At 39.9% G+C, this 19861-nt stretch overlaps 2 protein-coding genes across 2 annotated transcripts in view; one reads left to right on the forward strand and one right to left on the reverse strand.

Annotated features, from left to right (window-relative positions):
* The window catches only part of LOC108112703 (leucine-rich repeats and immunoglobulin-like domains protein 1), an 88915-nt gene extending 76569 nt beyond the window's left edge, over positions 1-12346 (forward strand). The window contains exon 5 of the mRNA XM_017222924.2: positions 9912-12346. Coding sequence (XP_017078413.1) covers positions 9912-11142 — 1231 coding nt within the window. The 3' untranslated portion in view covers positions 11143-12346. The remainder of the gene's footprint in view (positions 1-9911) is intronic.
* LOC108112705 (trypsin-7-like) lies at positions 30-2143 on the reverse strand. The gene is made up of 7 exons (XM_017222926.2): positions 1764-2143; positions 1664-1706; positions 1441-1604; positions 878-1369; positions 766-814; positions 576-706; positions 30-512 (listed from the first exon to the last, which is right to left on the reverse strand). The coding sequence occupies exons 1-7, from the start codon at positions 1972-1974 to the stop codon at positions 379-381; spliced, it is 1224 nt and encodes a 407-aa protein (XP_017078415.2). The 5' UTR covers positions 1975-2143; the 3' UTR covers positions 30-378.
* Positions 12347-19861: the final 7515 nt, after the last annotated feature.

The following is a 19861-nucleotide window of genomic DNA, read 5'->3' on the forward strand; positions in this document are numbered from 1 at the left end:
TTTTGGTGGTGAACAACTAGACAATAAAGCAAGTGTGAACCCTCAGGTTATCTTTATATTTCTTATGTTTTCAACATCTATAAAAACATATATATATTCGACTGCCTAGTGAAGAGATAAGCTTCTGCGAAGAAGCAAGTTGAATTTCATTTTAAGAATTTCAGTTGATTTAGGAGTGGATCTGATTTAAAATCCAATCGAGGTGGTCTTGAATGCTTGTAACGACGATTACACCATCCTGAATGTGACTGATTAGGCCAGCAATTAGATATTTTTCAGCGCCCTTGAACACTTGATTGGTGCCAATGACAGCACCAGGTTTCTCATAGGGTGCATATTTTGATTGGTTGGGCATCTCGATGCAGAATTGATAGTCTCCTACGGAGCAGTCATTGATCCTTTTAAAACTACATTCCGACTGCCCAGGAAATCTGCATTGCGACTATAGAGATATGCGCTCCATGTCGTCGGAGGACTTAGCTTGATACCCAAACAGATTGGCTTATGAAGATCTGGAAGGGAGAGATGGTATTAGGAACGATGCACAGTGGTCTTTACTAATGTTTCTTCCTTACAAGAAGGTTCCATCTTTCGAGCCAGCTTTATCACAGCAATATTGTTCCTTATTGATGGTGAATCTGTGAAACCGGGATGCTTTCTGAACCATTCTACATCATAGACATTCAAGTAAATAGATTCCACTTTTCTGCTTGCAAATTTCGTCAGTACATAAAATCTTTTTCTCCATGCATAAGAACTACTTACATTTCGGTAACTTTTGCGGGAATAGCACTGGCCACGGTCAGTACAAATTCTTGTCAGTTGAAGAAAATATTAGTTAGTGTTTTAGCTGCGTGAAAAATAGTATACAACTTACGGTTTGTGATTAGGGCACCAGAAAAATTAGTCTGAAATAGTGCCATCTCCCAAAGGCGAACTAGAACGTTACTTCCCCAGTCACTGCCGCATTGCTCAGTCAGAAGACGCGGCTCAGACTCCAGCACGGTATTAGCTATCCATATTTTGTTCTCATTTACATCCGTATAGATACCATTGCCATCGCAATCTTGACTACCAAAGCTTATTATCCCAAACTGAACCAACAATATCCTTCCTCTGTATTTGAAATTTGACACCAGAGGACCACCAGAGTCGCCCCCGCAAGTGTCGCCATGTGGGCTGCCTGCGCAAATTTGGCCTATGACGGTACCATAGCAATCCTCTGCAGGCAGTCGCTCCAGATCGACGAATTTCAGATAACTGGTTGAATTTTGCTGCTTTGTATTACCCCAGCCGTAAGCCAAAAATTTGTTGACCCCATCTGATTTCACCTCCTCATCTAAGACGATGCAAATTGGCTGGATATTGGCTGTGAAAAGAACGAAGTATTATTTTGAAATCTGAATAATTTTCAGCAGTTGCATGCATTGATAGACATACCATTGAAAGTCACTTCCTTATCCAGTTTTAGCAGAGCAATATCATTGTAAGCTGAATGTACAGAATTAAACTTTGGATGTGGTATAAACTCGGCGTTACGATACTCCACGTATGGACAAATCACCCGCGAGCAAAATCGGTAATTCGATCCCAAACGGACGGTTCTAAGAAAGTTCAAAAATCAATCTAAATTTGATCTGGACAACGTCAGGACTGTACTTACATAGTATAATTACGGTTACAGTGAGCAGCTGATAGAACGTATTCTGAAAACGAAACAAGTGTTAATTTTTATTCTCAACTCGTTTACCTTATTCCCTCACTTTTGGTAATTAGTGTGCCGCCGCATTGAAGTTCGGTATCATTGTACAGGCCTACCATAAACGGAGCATTCACAATTGCCATTTGACCGCCAGTTATTCTAAAGTCTAAACTCTTTGGCTCAAAACAGTTATCTTCCAAAAGCTGGGAATCTCCTCTATGGCAGAGCACCAAAGCTATAAGAACTAAAATAACGGAGCCGTACATCCTCATCCTCGAATATGGTCTGTATAACTAAACCGACTTCGATTGAGAAGAATTGAGAACAAGAGAACTCGAGTTAATGTAATCTGTAATGTAATACATATACTTATGTATATATAAAGAATACGTCCATTTCCTCTTAAGATATCAGTTCACGAGAATAGAGAAAAAAGAAAATGAAGAGAGTGAAGAGACAAAGAGAGATGTAAAACCAAACCAGTGTAACGATAATACGGAATTGTGATTAAAGTTAATTGATTTTATAATAAATTATTTTTAATAAAGTTTGTAGGGGCAAAATAAAGTAATACGTCAGCATGTTCGGAGCTTTGTGAGAATTGGTTATTCCTAGGTATTCGATTTATATAGGAAATTCGTCTTATTTATGGACTTCGTGGAGACCGCTTCTTCTGACGTCCGCACAGCAGCCCTTTGTGCAGTTAGACTTACAGAAGTGATTATATTGTGATCATGCTTGTGAGGTCACAGATAATAATATATATATATAGATATAGATATAAAGATATAAATATTAAGTTAGTTAAAAGAGTATTCGTTCCTAAAGACAGAGTAAAAAATGGCGTACTTGAGCTTTTGTTTTGATTTAAACACTTTCTTAACATTCAAAGTATTTCTGCTTTTTTCAAGGGAAAACAAGAAAACAAAGAAGTCTCACATTGACATTAAATATAAAAAATAACTTCCAAGGCATCGATTCCACTAAATTCGGGACGTTTCTTCAGAAATGTTCGACGATTCCTCATGTAATACATTTTTCAGATTATTTTTTCTAGAAATCGTGTCCTTCCAGAATTTGAGCTTAAGATTAAGGACACACAAATTTTTGATGGGGTTAATTCGTTTGGATTTGTTTTGAGTTATACGAGTATAACAGCCGCATGTTGACTCTCGAAGCCATTTGATTTGGTTTAATGTGTTATTGGAAAATGAACTTCTCGTTTTCTAGACCCAATTTAGCACTGGAGTAATACATATCAGCATTCATTATTCCTTGTACAAAAACCAAACTTGCCATTCCTTGAGCTGACTACAGCACCAAACTACGACAGAGCTGTGTGCACTATGCTGTTTGAGTACGTTTCTGAAGATTTTTGATGAAACATTGGTTTCCGAGAATGTGGAGATGACCGTGTTAATTTTTGAAGCCAATAAGTGGGGGTTTTTTATATTTTCTTTATAGATTTTCCGTTTTTTATTTTGTTATATTTTTTGTAAGCCGATTTTTAGGCTTATTTTTAAATTTTTTCTATAATTACCGTTTTTTTAACTTTTTTGGATTTAGATTATAGAAAGAAAACGCACAGAAACATTTTTCGAAATGGCTAAGGACAGTTCTTCGCTTCTTTTTTCTTTGCTTTTTAAAAAGATAATAAAAGATAAATATATTCAACCCAAAAATAATACAAAAATGTGACCTATACTTATAATAACCATTTTTATATAATCCTGTGAACGATTTGAAGGTAAACTTTAACGAACTTGTAAGATTGCAAAAAAAATCTTATCAAAAAAATGGTTTGTCTATTTTGGTAAATGGGAAAGCATGTACTCAGCTGCAGAGCCGAGAGGCAGACAAATCATTATTGCTCAATGCAATCAATCATGGCTAATACGCTTTTGGTAATAAGATGCCACCACACAAGCGCCCCTTAACGAAATGGGCGGTGGAATGGGGAGGGGATGTGTCATGGTTATGGGTAAATGCTTGCGCTCAACTCGAGCATATGTTAATTCAATAATTCCAGGCAATTTTCATATCAAATCAATGAACGAGTCTCGACGTCTGCCTCCCTTTGAGTTGGCCATGTCAATCAACCACCGGCAGTAGTAGAAGAGGTAGCTAAATGCAGATATATCTGCGCCAGTAACATCAGCCACATGCCACGCCCCCTGAGCGACATGCCGCTTTACAATGACATTAACATGACTTACATGACAAGCGATGAGTGGAGAGGCGACTTCTGGGGACGGAGGTTGCTCTGAAGGAAAGGGAAAGCAGACAGCATCGTATGCCATTTAAATGAGTTTAATTTGGAATTTTCGTTTGATTTTCTTGGCCCAACTTTGGCCGAAGCTTATCCGCTGTGCACCCTCATTTTCCACCCCCACCCTCTATTGGCCTTTGTAATTGCTTTTGCTTTTTGTTCGGCTTTTGTTTGGTCTCTGTCTCAGTCTTGTGTAAACTTTTCCCTCGACATTGTTGGCAGACTGTTGAAATTGTTGCTCAATCTGCACAAACACGTTTACATGTGAGTACATATATATATATATATACTACGTTTATAGTGTGTCTGTCTGAATTACAAACTAAATTCGTGTGCGCCTTGACTGACTGACTAAAATTCCCTAAATCTTTGCTCCTTGTGCTAATTCTGTAGAACCTGAGTTTAAATGCAGCATTAATAATATTTAACACAGCGATTTTACAACTCCTAGAAATCTCCGAATCAATGACAATTCAATATGACCCCATTTGTTTAGGATTTTTGTTTTCCAATCCCACAACTAAAATATCTTCAGTGCCCAAAAGTATGCTATAAATAAAATAATACATTATATTTCGACTTAGTTTTTCCTCTCTATAAATAAAGTTATTACCCTAAACCAGTACTACCAGTTTGCTTTGAAGAATGACACAAATTTAGATTTTAAAGGATTTGCCAGAAAAATTGCTACCTTGCCACGTTACTAAGAAGTCAACATATTTTCCCTTAAGAAAATAGCGAAACATTTTAAAGTTAAGCGAGATACAAAGGGGAGCCGCCAAAGAAAGAGATAGAAAGGCATACATGTAAATATTTATGCAAATGCGTTAATGGAAATCTGAAATGTGGATAAGTTGGTGGGGGCGGAGGTGTGTAAAAGGAACGTATAGCGATGGCGACACGTTGATAGTCGAGTTTATGGGGCGACAGGATACATTTCGGCAAAAAGACCGTGTGTGCTTCCCTTTTCGCTTTCCCTTTTCCCGGAGCCCTCAGATTGCTGCTCATTATGGAATCCTAACACCCAAACAATCCGCACGAGTCTTGCAAAATTCATTAGGCAGCAGCACGTTGTCCACCCACTTTCACCCCCTTCGCCAAACAAACAACCCTGGGAAACAGGAGCATCAGGATTTTACAGAGAGGTAGCACATATCAAAGGGAATGCGAAAGTGAACATGACTTAATAGCCGAAAGTCATTCGGGAAAAAGGACGAAAGGTAGGTGTTGCCCGGTTTATTTGGTTGTGGACTTCAAAATTGAAACTAATTGTTTTAAAATTTATGCGGAGAGGGCGGAGACCGGGTGGGATATGTGTGACATTTGTTTTGTGGCAGCTTTGGGGTTGCTGCTCCACAAAATATCAGGGGGCCAGGCTAACTGCTTCTCTCATTCTGATGAGGATGGATGCCGGCGTTGAATGTGACAATTGGGAATTAAATTCAAGTGTAATGGACTGTGCTGGCTGCAATGGGTTAGGTATAAAGTCTTTGGTCTGTGGATTCAGAACGTGGGACACACTTTAAGCCAGATTTTAGTTCGAGTTTTTATAGTGAATAGTGAAAAATTCTTAACATTTCTTTCACAACTAACGTGTTTGTTTAGTAACTGGAAAGAATATAAATTAAATATTTTCATGAGTAGGTCCAATTATCTTCTTCATCAGCTACTTTTCTCCATCTCATAATGTTTTCAGTCCAATTTCTTGGTAATTGCCACTTTTCTTGTTTTCCATTTAAACAGAATCACTTAAAAACACTGCTAATTAAGTTGGTTACCCTGGCCGGCGATTCACTTCACCTTTTGCCTCCTCATCAGTCTCACCTCTGGCGAATGGTGCCTCATTATGCAAAAGTTTAGCTTTATTTAAATTCAACTCTCGCCGTTTTTGGCGCGGCGAATGGCGAATTCAAGTGCAGCGGAGAGTTAAGGGGGAATGGGAACATGCATATGCATAAATAGACAGGTTTAGACTGGCTTCGTTCTGCTCCCCCGCTGGTAAATACGCATAATAGCTACTCACGGCTTGAGTTGCCGCCTTGAAATATTTCCCAGCTCATAATTTATGGAGAAATATGGCTGGGGGTCGCAACATGTTTATGTTTTCCTGTTTCCGTAATATCTTCCTGCCTTCATTTCGCCTTTTCCTCGGCGTTTTGTTGTTTGCATTTTGTCCCTCTCTCGGAAAGAATGCATTGCATACTTTGTTGAGCAGCAAAAAAAAGGAGGAAAAACTGAGCAGAGGTCTCAACATTTTGACTCGGCTTTTTGTTTATATTTACTCTGTTCTCGTTTGTTAAAATTCTCCCTCTTTTGTTGGCTCATTAAGCTGACATATTTTTCTTATCAACGTTTCGTTTAATCACAAGGCCAGTGTAAAAAATAAATGGAAGCAAATTCCTGGAAATGGCAGTCATTGACTCTACGGTTAATAATCGTATTGAGAGCCCCATTTAATGACCACTCTAAGCACTCACTCGTTGGCCTCTTGTCTTTCAATGGGAAAAATTGCAAATGTCGCCGGCAATAAAAACACAGCCATAAATGCTGGCAAGTGATGTACGAGCTTAATTAGCTCTCCACGCTATTTCCATGCTTTCGTGTTTACGCCGTGACATAATTAGGTAACAGAATCATAAGGCGGAAAAAAACACTGACAAATTGCCCTCATTAGCAGAGGGATGAGCTTAAAGGCTTAGTGAAATGTAAAATGAAAATGCATATGCAAAATGAAAAATCAATTATACTTTTTCTAATTATAAATATTGCCAACTTCATAAATGAAACTCATAATTTGATTTTTAAAAAAGAAAGAGAAACGTAAGTTTCTTTCTTACATCGATTTACTATCTTTGCTTATCAAAACTTAAGTCTTTTCTTTGAACTTGTTGACCAACATATAGCTATATGCTATATCCAGCAACATATTTTCCAGCTCTATTGTTTGTAAATAAACTATAATTATGTTAAACTGCAATGACGAAAGGGGTAGAAGTGGTGAATATTTCTGCACAGCCGAACCTTGTTACAAACGCCCACTTGACCATCGAATGGGTGGAAAATTAAAGGACCTTATGGGGCGTATACGTAATTTAAAAACGTTTAAAATGTCATTAACAAATTGCGCGGCCATATCATTTGATAATGTGTCTCCAAGCTTTTGAGATTGCGTGCATGTGACTTGATTATCGGTTAAGGGACGGCAAAAAGTCATTCGAAAGGTGGGCCAACAGTGAGAGGGCTCAATGATCCCAGGAGTGGGGATCGTCAGCTTATGGAGTGCCTATCCTTTCATATTTTGATGTAGTTAAAACGTCAATCAAATGAATAGGGAAGAATGAGAGGGAGAAAACGGAGGATTTGCGGCTGTTGGGCGAACGAAGGGATTGACTGCCATTCAAAACTATATCAAAAAGCGACTGACAAACTGTTTGACAGACTGCCTGATTGACTGTCCAGACAGCCGAACAACATACATTCTGCCAACGAGTTGACGATGTGACTGAACTCTGACGCTCAGTAAAGTCCTGCGGAGTCGTGACTGAACCCAGCGAACATGGACAGCAAACATTTCAATCGGATTTCGAGCAATTCCAATTCAGATTCGCACAAACACACTCACCCACTCACCCACTCACACACTCACACTCAGACAATTTGCATAAAAGGGAAAAAGAAGGTTCGGAACAAGGCAAACATTTATGCCTCACACACACACACTCTCACCCATGGCAGCCATTTCCGTTTCCGCACGTTTGACGTTGGCAAACGCAGACAAAATAGTCGAGAAAAAAGAAAACCCAAACTTTTGGGTGGAGCGGGGTAGACAGTCGAAAACATGAAACATGCAAAATGAAGTTTGAATCGCGGGAAACAGGCCAAAAACCAAAGCCAAACAGCAAAAAGGTGGATCTGACGACTAAAGACCACCCTCCCATTGCCTCCTTTTCGCATTTTGTTTGCCCTGTCACTTGGTTTTTTAGGCAGTTGCAGTTTTAAGGCCAAACAACAGGTCGATGAGGTAAATCATCAACCTGTGGAGTCTCTAGCCCCAAAAAGTTCCTTAGAAGTGTCACGTTCTCATGTGGGCTTTTCCCTTCCCCGATATTTGCATAATATTTGCACAAATAATTGAATTTATTTTTTGCTCGTGCGGCTTGTGCGCTACCCGCTAAATTGTTTTGGGTAAATTTTCGGCTTATGTCGTATGCAGACAGAGTTTGTTTTGGTAATGCAAAGACCCATTTTTTTTGAGGCTGATCGCCTGCAATTGAGGTTTTTCCAAAGTTTTTTCTTTCGCTTATCGTAGTTAAGTTAAATGTTAAACTTGCCATGAAATTGAATGTGCATGAGCTGGAAAGATAGTAGTGGAGTTCAGGTAAATAGGGATGTGTTGTGTTGGAAATTGTATGCTCATGATGAGTGTGTCTGGCTGGGAAAGTCTATAGATTTTAAAGATTTAAGGGTAGAGAGGTGTGTTCTTAGGACTATGAAATGAAAACAAAAATCTGTCCAATAACACTGAAAACCCGAACTTAGCATTAATAACTATTTTCTCAAAGTCTAACTGTCAGGATCTCTCATCGCATCTTTTATATACTGATTTATTGATCGATAAATAGTAGGAGAGAGCCACGCGCCATAGTTTCTGAGAGTCCTTTTGAAATTTGAAAACCCCTAGGACATAAGTCAACCTAATGAATTCCACCCTTTGAAGCTGACAAACAATTTTCGTTCTCATTGCCACTGCAATTCGAATTCATCACGACCAGTCGCAGTCGAATGAGTTCGCAGCAAGCTTATGGCCTCGAAGGATTTCACAAAATGCGGCCACTTATCAAATCAATGCGCTCTGCGGGTCCTTTTGGATCCTTGGGAATTGCAACTGCAACGGCAAACTGCAGCTTGTGCAATAAATGCGTTCATTTAACATGAAATGCAAGACGCAAGCTGGAAGTATTGAAATGAAATGTGGCCTGCTTCAGAACGCTTAAAAGCGACAAATTCGCTTTGTGTCAGCGGAGTAAGTCAAGTCAGTCGAGGCTCCTTGAGCTCCTCGCCGAATGTTGCTCATACGCCACGTTGCACTTATTTCATTCAGCTGCAGCCACATCTGAGACTGTCTGGCTGGATCTAGTGCTGGGTCTTGGGTCTTAGGTATCGGGTAATGCACTCACACACATTCTCCCCCAGCATCCTTGCAGCCCTGCATCCTTTTCTCCAAGTCAGCGACTTAGCGCGTTGACTTAACTTGGCAGGGATTTACGACAACGCTCCACGGAGCTCGAATAACATGCAGCCTTGTCAGCTTGCTGCCTCGTACTTCGTTCTTCGTCCTTTTGCTCCCTTAATTCCATCCCTTTTTTACAACATACCCCCCAACCATTCATCCACCTCCCCTTTTATTAAGTTGAAATAGACGCAGGCTAAATAAATCCATGTCGCTTAAGTCGAAGCTCTGACGTTGTCATGTGTGTGCGATTGTGTGTGTGTCGCCGGAAAATGCTGGGAAACTGCTGAGCGTATGTATGTTATTCATGTATTTCATTGCCTGGCATTTAAGTTGAACGCTGATGCATAGTGCAGTGTGCATAATTAAAACGAACACTCTTCTGGAGTCTGGTAAAATAATATAAAAAGGAAAATCAGGACGAATGACGGAGGAAGATAGTCAGTCAGTTGGCTAATTAAAGCAGTTTACTTTCGAAAAATCCCATCGTATTTCTTCTTTTCTCTTAAAACTCGAATGTTTTAATTATTTTAAATCTTTAAGTTAAGCTTATTATGCTGAAATCTGGTATTCATTATGATTTCCCTATCATGGATATTAATTTTAAAGTTTAAAGTTCTTTCAGAGTCTCAAAATTTATGTTGTTTTCCCTCGAATTATTAAAAACTTTCACAGATTAAGTAACTTATTCCTTTCCTTTATCTTTCCAGAGCCTTTGTGGACAACACCCACCTGCAGACGCTGCACCTGAACAACAATCCCCAGCTGAGCGACATACCGATGCGCCTGTTCCAGGGTAATCCCAACATCCTGGAGGTCTACATGCAGAGCAACAGCCTGCAGACCTTGTACTCGGCTCAGTTCCCGGTGGATCAGCTGCAGAAGCTCTATCTGGGTGATAACCCACTCCAGTGCAACTGCTCCCTGCTGTGGCTCTGGCGATTGGTAACCGGAAATTTCGAGGGAGTAGATCCGGGAATGGAGCATGCAGCTGGAGGCGCAGTGGCTGCTCTGGCCAAAGAAGCTGATGACGAGGAGCTGGCAGATGATGCCACCGCAGTGGCCTCCACAGATGATGGAGTGGCCGCCTTGGCTGCCTATATAGCCGAGCAGCACATAGTAAATGCCCTGCATACCACCGAACCCAGTGCCTACGAGCTGGCCACCTCGTCGTCAAACAGGAATTCGGGTATCCTGCGAATGGATCGCCAGCAGATTGGCTGCGACATCTGGCGGGACAAGGTGCGATCGAGACGGCAACTGCTGGCGATGAGCGAAGGCGAGATCACCTGCCCTGCCCACATCGTGACCGTGGTCTGTGCGGTCATCACATGTCTCCTGGTGGCCATGATCGGTGTCAGCGTGCTCTACTATCTGAGGTTCGTCAAGCGACGGAGGAAGCTGCTCCACGAACGTGGTCCCTTGAGGACCAGCAAGAGCATCATCAATGTTCATGATCGCATCCTGCAGGGTCACAACCCAGGAAGTTTAGGCATGGGCATGGGCATGAGTATGACCCTGGGCGGCGGCAATCATGTCAACGGCCTGGGCATGACCCTGAACTATCCGCATCATGCTCAAACCCTGCAGGCCCATCATCATTACCACCAGGCCATGCCACTGCAGTCCCACGTGGGCAACGGCGGTCATGAGTACCAGCAGACGACTCTGCCCCAACTGGATAAACTCGAACTGGAGCGATATCTGGCGGCCCAGACGATTGCCAATGAATACCGGGCCCTCAAGCCCTGGGAACTGCCCGTCAAGGAGGCGGACGATGAACCGGAACACCTGTACGAGCGGTTCGATCACTACGAATATCCGGATGCCCATACCATGAGCAAGCAGAAGCAGGCGGCGGCCTTGAACCACTCCACCTCCTCGGCTGGTCCCTCGCCCGTTCCTCCCTCCTCGGCCAAACCGCACGTGGTCTACGTATGACGTGGACGTGGCAAGGGCGAACGGGCATCCCATACGGATATCGAAATGGTCGGACTGAACCACCACCACCCACACCACCACTACAACAATAACAACAACTATCGGGGCTGTGTACAGAGCGCCAAGGCCAGCGGTCAGTTCTGAGTTGGATAATTCAAGGGGTTAACTCAAGCAAAAACAGGGAAAGTGAGAGGTTAGGTTAAGGAAGAGATTCAAAAACGGCAAGCTTAGAGGGAAATTTCGATGGGGTAGTGGTATAAACTGCGAGCTAAAGTAACTTACTTTTGAAGAGAAAAAACCCATCTTAATTGCCCCCTAAAATGCCTAGCATACTCTTTTAGGTTGGATTACGTATTTTTTTTCGAATAATACCAACAAAGTTTAACAAGCGTCAAATGAAACAAGGGATATGTCTACGTGTATAGCAAGCATACAAATACTCTTAATGAACTACGGATAACAGATATATTAGATATGTATACTAACTAACCGCTAAACTAAGATACGAATACGATTTCAAAGAAACCTTTTGCTGGCCCCAAACTAAGCTAAGCTGCATTCAAGTCTCACTCACTCACTCTCTTTCTCCCACTCATAGTTAAAATGGCATTTAGCATTCGAATAATCTAGATAGCATTTAGTAAGTAACTTACAAGTGAATTTAAATATATATATATATGAATATATATTAGATATAACGATAAAGGAGAGTGCAAGCTAAAGGAGTTAATGGTTTATTTCCTGATTTGGTTCACGAAATTACTGGAAATGCGTTCAGCACTTGGGCTGATGTGGCGAAAAAGATAGACAGACTTTGGCAGGCAATTAACCTAAAAGGGGACCAAATAGTCCAGTCCAGTCCAGCCTAGAACTAACTGAATGAATCCAACTGCCAAAGAGGTCCTTTTCACAGCCATTGGCCCGCTGAACTGTATTCCAAGTTTCCTAACCTTGGCTAAAAAACATCTCGAATGACAATATACAAAAACATTAAGCGGAAAACTAACAAGAAACTAAATTATAACGCCTATATTAAATGTATCTTAGTGAGCCCGAACTCAAAGTTGAAGAAACGATAAATATAATTTGTAAATATCCCTCGATGTACGTCTGTACTGTAAATAATTTATGGAATGCATTTAAAAACATTAGTCAAGTGCATAGTTTATTGATTTAAGAATAAAGAATGATTTCCAAAAAGCAATAACTCTGAATCAAAGCTCGTTTGTTGTTATTTTTCGGTTGAGTTTGATTTGCGAATAATAATTTAATTAAATGCGACAACAGCATGGCAAATAACGGACAAAACTAACGGTATTTGCATAACATAGCCACAAACACCCACACCGAGCACACAAAAAGCGAGTGTAAAAAATATTTCCCAACTAGAAAAAGGTATATGCGTTTATACTAAATAAGCAAAATCAAAAGGCAGACAGGCAATGCAGAAAATGCATTTAGAAAAACACACAGAAACTAAATTCTGAAAATATAAAACAAACAAGAGGAAACGCTATAGTCGAGTGCCGCGACTATAAGATACCCGTTACTGTTTTACACAATTTTAAAATATTAATTTTGCTAGTGGAAATTCACAAGGCGCCACCTATTGTCAGAGGAAGTATGTTGAGTATGCTTATAGTGACGTCACTGCCCATGTGAGGCCTTATAACTTAATTTCTTTATAAATAGCGAAATAATGTTCCGATTTGAAAAATCTTTTGTAAATCGATAGATATTAACAGAAATAAGTTACACAAGGTCAAACGAAGGCATTCATAATAATATTATAGACTCCACAGTTTTCCGCGGTTTGTGGGCGTTAGAGTGGGCGTGGCCGGATGCAACTTCGTGGAAAGTTGCAGTGGCATCTCCTAAATACGTGTTTCTAAGCAAAATTGTGTAGCTCTTATAGTTTTTGAGATTTTTGCATTTTTGGTTTTTCCGGTTTTGTGGGCGTTAGAGTGGGCGTGGCGTGATCGGAAAAAAACAATTCCCATTGGGAGCATCATAGAAACATACGTGCTTGATCCGAACTTTCTATCTCTTATAGTTACCGAGATATCAGCTTTTCTAGAAAATCCGAAAACCGTCTTTTGAGCCTTGTGGGCGTATGGGTGGGTGTGGCCGGATAGTAGTAGCACTATAAGATGCGCTGTCATCTAAAGATTATACTTTCTGAATTTCAACTTTCTATCTGCAATAGTTCCTGAGATTTCAGCAATTTTAGTTTTTTGCGATTTGTGGGCGTTAGAGTGGGCGTGGTAGGATGCTGTAATAAACTTGCGCTGTCCCGGGACCTCAAGAATCTTCATGCTTAATCTCAGCTTTGTATCTGCTATAGTTCCTGAGATCTCAGCGTTCATACGGACGGACGGACGGACGGACGGACGGACGGACAGACGGACATGGCTCAATCGACTTCGCTATTGATCCTGATCAAGAATATATATACTTTATAGGGTCGCAAAAGCTTCCTTCTATCTGTTACATACTTTTCAACGAATCTAGTATACCCTTTTACTCTACGAGTAACGGGTATAAAAACAGTTTGTGTATAAAAGGAGCAGAGAGCACAGAGAGAGAGAGAGAGATAGCAAGGGAAATGCTAAATGGCAATGGCAAATGGCACATGGAAAATGGCCAGGCAGCCAACCGTAAGTTTAAATCTAATAATATGATATACGCAAAAATATTTAATTAAATGATAGACACACCCACAGCAACAACAACAACAACAACAACAAATGTTATTTCTTATACGAAGACTGAAGAAAATGATGAAGTAAAAATAAAAACAAACAAGAAATTAAAAACGCTCTTTTCACTCTAATCAACTGCAAATGAAGGTAACAAAGTGGCAAGCAGGAAAACTTGTTTTCTAGGCAGCAATAAATTAAGGATTTACCTAGATGAACTCGTCCTTTGTGCTTGTTGGGCATTTTTTCCCCCCATCAGTTGGCATAAAATACGACAAATCTGCTGGGCAGCAAACGAGGCAAGGCTGAAATCCATGTAAAACAAATAAAATACTTGTATATCCTGGCCAAGGGAGTGGCCCCAGTGAACTGAAGCTGAATCCGAATCCGAAACTGAAACTGAAACTGCAGAAGAAACGGCATAAATCTAGTGCCGTAACAAGTGCTCGACAAACACTCCCACGCCCACATAAGTAAGTAACCCAAAACGCCTACAGCAGGACACAGAAAAAAACTCGTAAGGGGGTGGTGAATATATGTGGCTCAGTAAGCCAAAGTAAGTAAAATATTTACTGCCCAGTCAATTGTGCTGAATTGTTGCTCTCCACTAAAGCTGCTAAGTCCTGTTGAAGGGATACAATTTAAGCTGCATCCGAGGAATATTTCTGTACTGAGAATGAAGTTAAAGGAAGTTTATTTTCTTTTTGATGGTTAGCAAAAAGAAATCTCTGTCATGTTCATAAAACCAAAAGCATCTGCACTGCTTTTAAACATATTGCTGTTTATTTTCTGTTTTAAAAATGAAGTTGGATGAGAAATCTTTGATATATGACTGTAATTAAAGTTATTAAAATTACCAAAATTATTAAGGGTTTAAAATCTTTTCTTATAAGAAGAGTACTGTTATGGGTATAAAATAATAAGGTATTTTTTAAAATAAAAATATATGATTTTTACCAAGCATTTATTGTGAGAAATTTAATATTTAAATTCCTAGGAGTTACAAAATAAAATTACAACTCGTGATTAGATGTGATGATCCCCTCACTCTTTGTCCGTTTCCCTCGAGTATCAGTTTAAAAAGAGAACTTAGGCGAGTGGTTACCGATTAACTTAAAAGAGATTTAACATTAAAACTATCGATTGTCTTGGTTCGGCGTTGCCAGATGACGCGGGAGCAGTTCAATGCTTATCGCAACAGATGTTAATCCAAACAGCTTTAAAGTTGAGATACTTGTTGACATAAAGGATAAAAACATAGGAATTTATAATTTTCTTGATATAATTTAAATATATAATAATAATAAATAGGTTCTGAAATGTCCACTTTAGAGGTCGCAAAGTATGAAATGAGTAAACTCAAGTAAGAAATATAGATTTTGCAACCATGCTGTAAATTAACATGAAATATAATATAAATACTAACTAAATAGAATCGTAAAGTTTCCTGATTTTATAAATTACTTCCATTTACATTTAAAGTACAAAAACTACAATAGAACAATGAAAACCGTAGTGAAAAAAACAATTGTCAACTCACTTTTAAGAACAAATAAAAAATGTAGAACAACAAAAGCGCAAACAACAACAACAAAAGAGAAGAGAACAAAAAGACATAAGAATTAAGCAAATAAATCTGAATGCTTTCTAAATAATTAACATGCCTGGAGCTCACTTTCATTTAAACTGGGTCCCTGCCACTCATTGAGTTGTTCAACTCAACGCGCGGCTTAGACGGCGACAAATCCCCCGTGTCTGTGTTTGAATGATTGTGGGGCATTTGTTGTGGCATGAAATATAACCAACCAGCAGCCACCAAGCACCCACCACCGCCCACTGAACCACCCTGTGGAAATTCCAGGGAATCAAGGAAACACCTGAGTCTGCGTCTCGGGAGCCTCCTCATGGGTGTAGGCGTGTGAATAATGGCAAGTAATTAATATTTCGACATTATTCTTCTGAACGCAAGAGGAAAAGGCAACATTATATGCTTCCCTCCCCCTTTATCTTTCTCGTTTAATTAGCTTGGAAAGTGTTTCGGAAAAACTTGCGCATAAGTCATAAAGTGCAGGAAATCGAAGGCTGAGTGGGTTCCATTAAATGCAGCTAGCCATCTGAATAACGATTTCAGTGGCATTTTAATTGCCCGAGCCAAATGAAATTTCGTTATATAGACCATTGCCATTAACCGGGGATCCAGAGATATAGCCAAAGATGCCAGATAAACACACTTAAACAACGCACATAAAAACTTAATGTCCTGCAATTTGTTAAAAGATGCGCAAACTGCCCAATAAAATATTTCCAAGACGACGGTGGCTTTAATGTGATTGAAAAGATTGTGTGGCCAAAATCAGGTCTCCCACTTCAGCTAATTGTTTGCGTGCATTTTGAGAATGCGGGTCCAACAGCTGTGTCCACAGAAGGACACTTTGTTTGCACTCGGGGACAAGGAGAATTGCTCAAATAATGGTCGAGACAGAAACGTGTGTGTAAATACGTTTACTCATGCACTATGATAAATCAAAGTCACTTAGCGTTGATGTCGATTTGAAATTCACTTACGGCCCCGCAGAACGTCAAAGTACTGACCAAACAAAGGTCTTGAGCAAAAAAGAGTAAAGGGAAGACCCAAGGACATATCATTTATATCAATTTAAATAACGACCTTTCAATGGCTAGAGAAATCCCGTAAAAAGCTCAAGAAGGAAATGCTTAGATGGATGGTCGGACGAGGCATTGACAGTTGTAAGCCATAAACCACAGAAAATTGGGCATTATATTAGTTAAGATGCTGTCAGGCCGTAAGATATCCCATTCTTGAGGCCAAGGGACAGCCCATCGTGCAGACATATCGCTTTCAACACGGGGATAACTCGGGTCGGCGAGGTCTCTCCAGGAGATAATCGTACGGACAAGGAGTATCCCGTAACCGGCACTAAAACACCGTTTGACAGGCAACGAAAGCCGGGAAGAGCAGCTCCTGGAAAGGGGAATCCCCAACATTGAAACCGAGACAGAGCTAAAGTGACCACCAGATAAGCAAACGCATTCATCTTAGGGAAAACTGAAGAGGGAAAAGGGGAGATTCTAACCGCCATGGTCAAAGAAATCCGAATAAAGTTAAACAAAACTTGGACACACATATTAAGGGGCTTAAAGTGTAGCAGCAGAAACCTAAAACAAGGAACTTATCTTGACAGTTGGACTGTGCACTTAACCAGGTTACCCGCAAAATACACCTATATATCTTGATCAATTTGGCCAGCGAAAAGAAACAAAAAAAAAAAAGAAAAAGAGAAACTTAAATCATAGCCAGCTTTTGTTCAGTTTTCCAACCTGGTTTCTGTTGCCTTTTTTCCTGGTTTTTGTTTTGCGGGCTTTGTCTGCGCCACTTTGCTTATCTTGGCCACACTTTTTATTGGCCGCCTTTATTTGGCCTGACATCCCCCATATTTCACCCAACAGCAGCAGCACCAGCAGCAGAGATAAGTGGCAACCGGAAGGACATGCGAATTAGTTATGGTTTTCGGGGAAACTGCTTCTCAAAGGGGTCCAGAAAGTAAGAGTTGCAAAGGAAAAAGAAAGGGAAACCCAAAATAATATTGAAATATTTTAAAGAAAGATTATTTATCATTTCAGATTTGATATCATATAACACTTACCACACCAATTCCTTTACCACTTATCCAAATATCAGAAATAACTCAAAAATATTTATACGACTCCATAAATTACTTTTGCAATTTAAAAATCTTCCCGCAGATCCCACTAAAAATTTACAGCTCTATCAAAAATTATCGCAGCAATTTCTCAACCAGCAACAGGAAAAAATTTACAAAATCAAATTTTCATTGCCACCGCAAAAATCAAATTTCCAGAACTCACGAAATGCGAGTGTGGAGCTTGTGAAACATTTTTCTCTTTTTTATGGAAAATTCGGGTTTTCCCCGAGATATTTTCAAACATGACACCTGAAACTTTGGCATACAAATTTATGAAAATATTTGCACATCAATTTTGCAGCTTGAAGGATGGGGAAGCCAACACCTTTTGGCTTCATTGAACTTGCAGCTTCGCATTACACAAAGCCAGAGGTGGAGTCTGCCACCCCGATACACATGCAAATGTACATATACTCGAATATATATATAAACTGAATCAATTTTTACCGCGATAAACTTCGGCTTCACCTTCTGGGGAGAAAAATGGAAGGAGCTGAGGAATTTACGGCACTGAGGTAACTGCAAAATGTTGTGTAAAATTTGCAAATGCAATAAATAACTCGTTTCGTTGTAAAAAAAGGGGTTTGCTTTTGCTGTTTACACCCCCTTACAAAGGCTTGTAGCGATTCCTCTTTTTTGTATTTCTGTATTCCTTTTTTTTGCCTCTGGTTAGATTTTTCAACCCCCTCTAAAACGAAAAGCGCGCCACATGTGCGAGTCTGCTTGTAGTTCCTGTGGGTTCTGCTTCCTCTTCTGGTTGGAATACTCTATGAAAAGGCATGTTTTGGATATACTTTAAATTATTTTTTAAAAAATATTAAGAGCTAGCTAGCGTTCTTATAAATTACGTCTACATATTTTCTATTTATTTAATGATACATTTAAATGTTGGAATTAAGTAGAAATAAGTGTTGTTTAACTAAAGTTATTAATAAATATATTCTGTTTATATTATCGTTTAGTTTCCTTAGCTCACATTTTATAGAAATATAGGAAAAGAATCCCTTTTTATTTAATAAAACAAAATTAAATACTTAAAAATGAAGTTTTAGAGTATGTGATTCAGGCTACTCTCGATGTTTCAATTATTTTCTATTTTTAGTGGTTTAAATAAGTTTGGAAGTTCAGTAATAATATAAACCTGACCCTATTTAGTTATTAAAATGGAAGTTAGTTACCCCCACGGCAGAAACAAAATTCTGCGAAATTGCCAGTTGACAGAAAAAAAAACAATTTTAATTTAAAATTTTTAAAAATTACGTACAACAAGGGTATTTGGAACTCCGAAAACTCGCTCCAAAAACAATCTACTCTTTTGCAGTCCTTTTTTTTGTTTCGCTTTGCGTGTTTTTTGGTGTGGCGGAAAGCATCCCCGAAAGTATGCAAATAATTTTTGGCTCCAACTCATATTTGATATTCAGTGTCAGTTGCTCGAAAGGGTTACCGAATACAAGTTATTGAAATTTGCATGCAACGGGGCGGGTGATAAGGGGGAAATGGCTGGTTGGGGGAACAGCAGGCGTTGTTGAGGCAATTTATAGCACTTGTGTTCTCAAAGGGGGAGGTTCCACTGCTGAGGCAAACTTCTCGGTTATTGTTTCGCAATATATAGAAAAAAACCGGGGCAGGGATTTCTCAGCTCTCGAAGGGCGTAATTGTTTAGCAGTCTTTTGGCTTGATGATGTTGCCTTGATTTTTTGGCCACGAAATTTTCAACATTTTGCTGGGATTTCTCCCTTTGCATGCAGATACCCAATTAAGCTTTAGCCTGGTTCAACGCTTTCACATCCATCAGGATTTGGATGCGGCACTCAAAAGTTACCATCGCAACGCTAACCGCAGGAAAAAACGTCGAATAAAAAACTAGGCAAATCCCTGAAAATCGCAAAAACTCCGCTAATAACATTGTCATATGGCCGGGGTGATGATGAATTTTCATTTTTTTTTAGTCTTTTTGCCACTAAACTTCGCTTATCAAAGTTGAAATTGCAGTTCGTAGCTGCGGTGCGCATTGGGGATTTGTTGGGGCCACTCGAAAACTCCAAATGCGAGGCATTTATAGTGGGCCAAAGGGATGAGGGACAAAGGATTTCATTTGAAACTCTGATACGAGCAATCGCCGTTTTATTTGCCTTTTTTTTGTGGCCCGCCGAGTTTCATCATCGTACGCCACTGACCCAGTTCAGACATTTATCACAACGGCACACATAGATACTGGCGATTGTCCTGAGGGTCTAACCCTAGCACAATGAATGACCTCCTCATATCCCATCCGCTTCCTGCCCCATTCCCCCC

The sequence above is a fragment of the Drosophila eugracilis genome, unplaced genomic scaffold, assembly GCF_018153835.1.
Source record: "Drosophila eugracilis isolate 14026-0451.02 unplaced genomic scaffold, ASM1815383v1 contig_90, whole genome shotgun sequence".
In the NCBI taxonomy this organism is placed as follows: domain Eukaryota; kingdom Metazoa; phylum Arthropoda; class Insecta; order Diptera; family Drosophilidae; genus Drosophila; species Drosophila eugracilis.

Bases quoted from the DNA above. Each gene is read 5' to 3' on its own strand.
- LOC108112705 (XM_017222926.2), bottom strand. From the start codon at position 1,974: ATGAGGATGTACGGCTCCGTTATTTTAGTTCTTATAGCTTTGGTGCTC. The intron at 1,707-1,763 runs GTGAGGGAATAA...TTTCGTTTTCAG, and splicing joins CGGCACACTAATTACCAAAA to AATACGTTCTATCAGCTGCT. The intron at 1,370-1,440 runs GTATGTCTATCA...TTCTTTTCACAG, and splicing joins TAAGGAAGTGACTTTCAATG to CCAATATCCAGCCAATTTGC.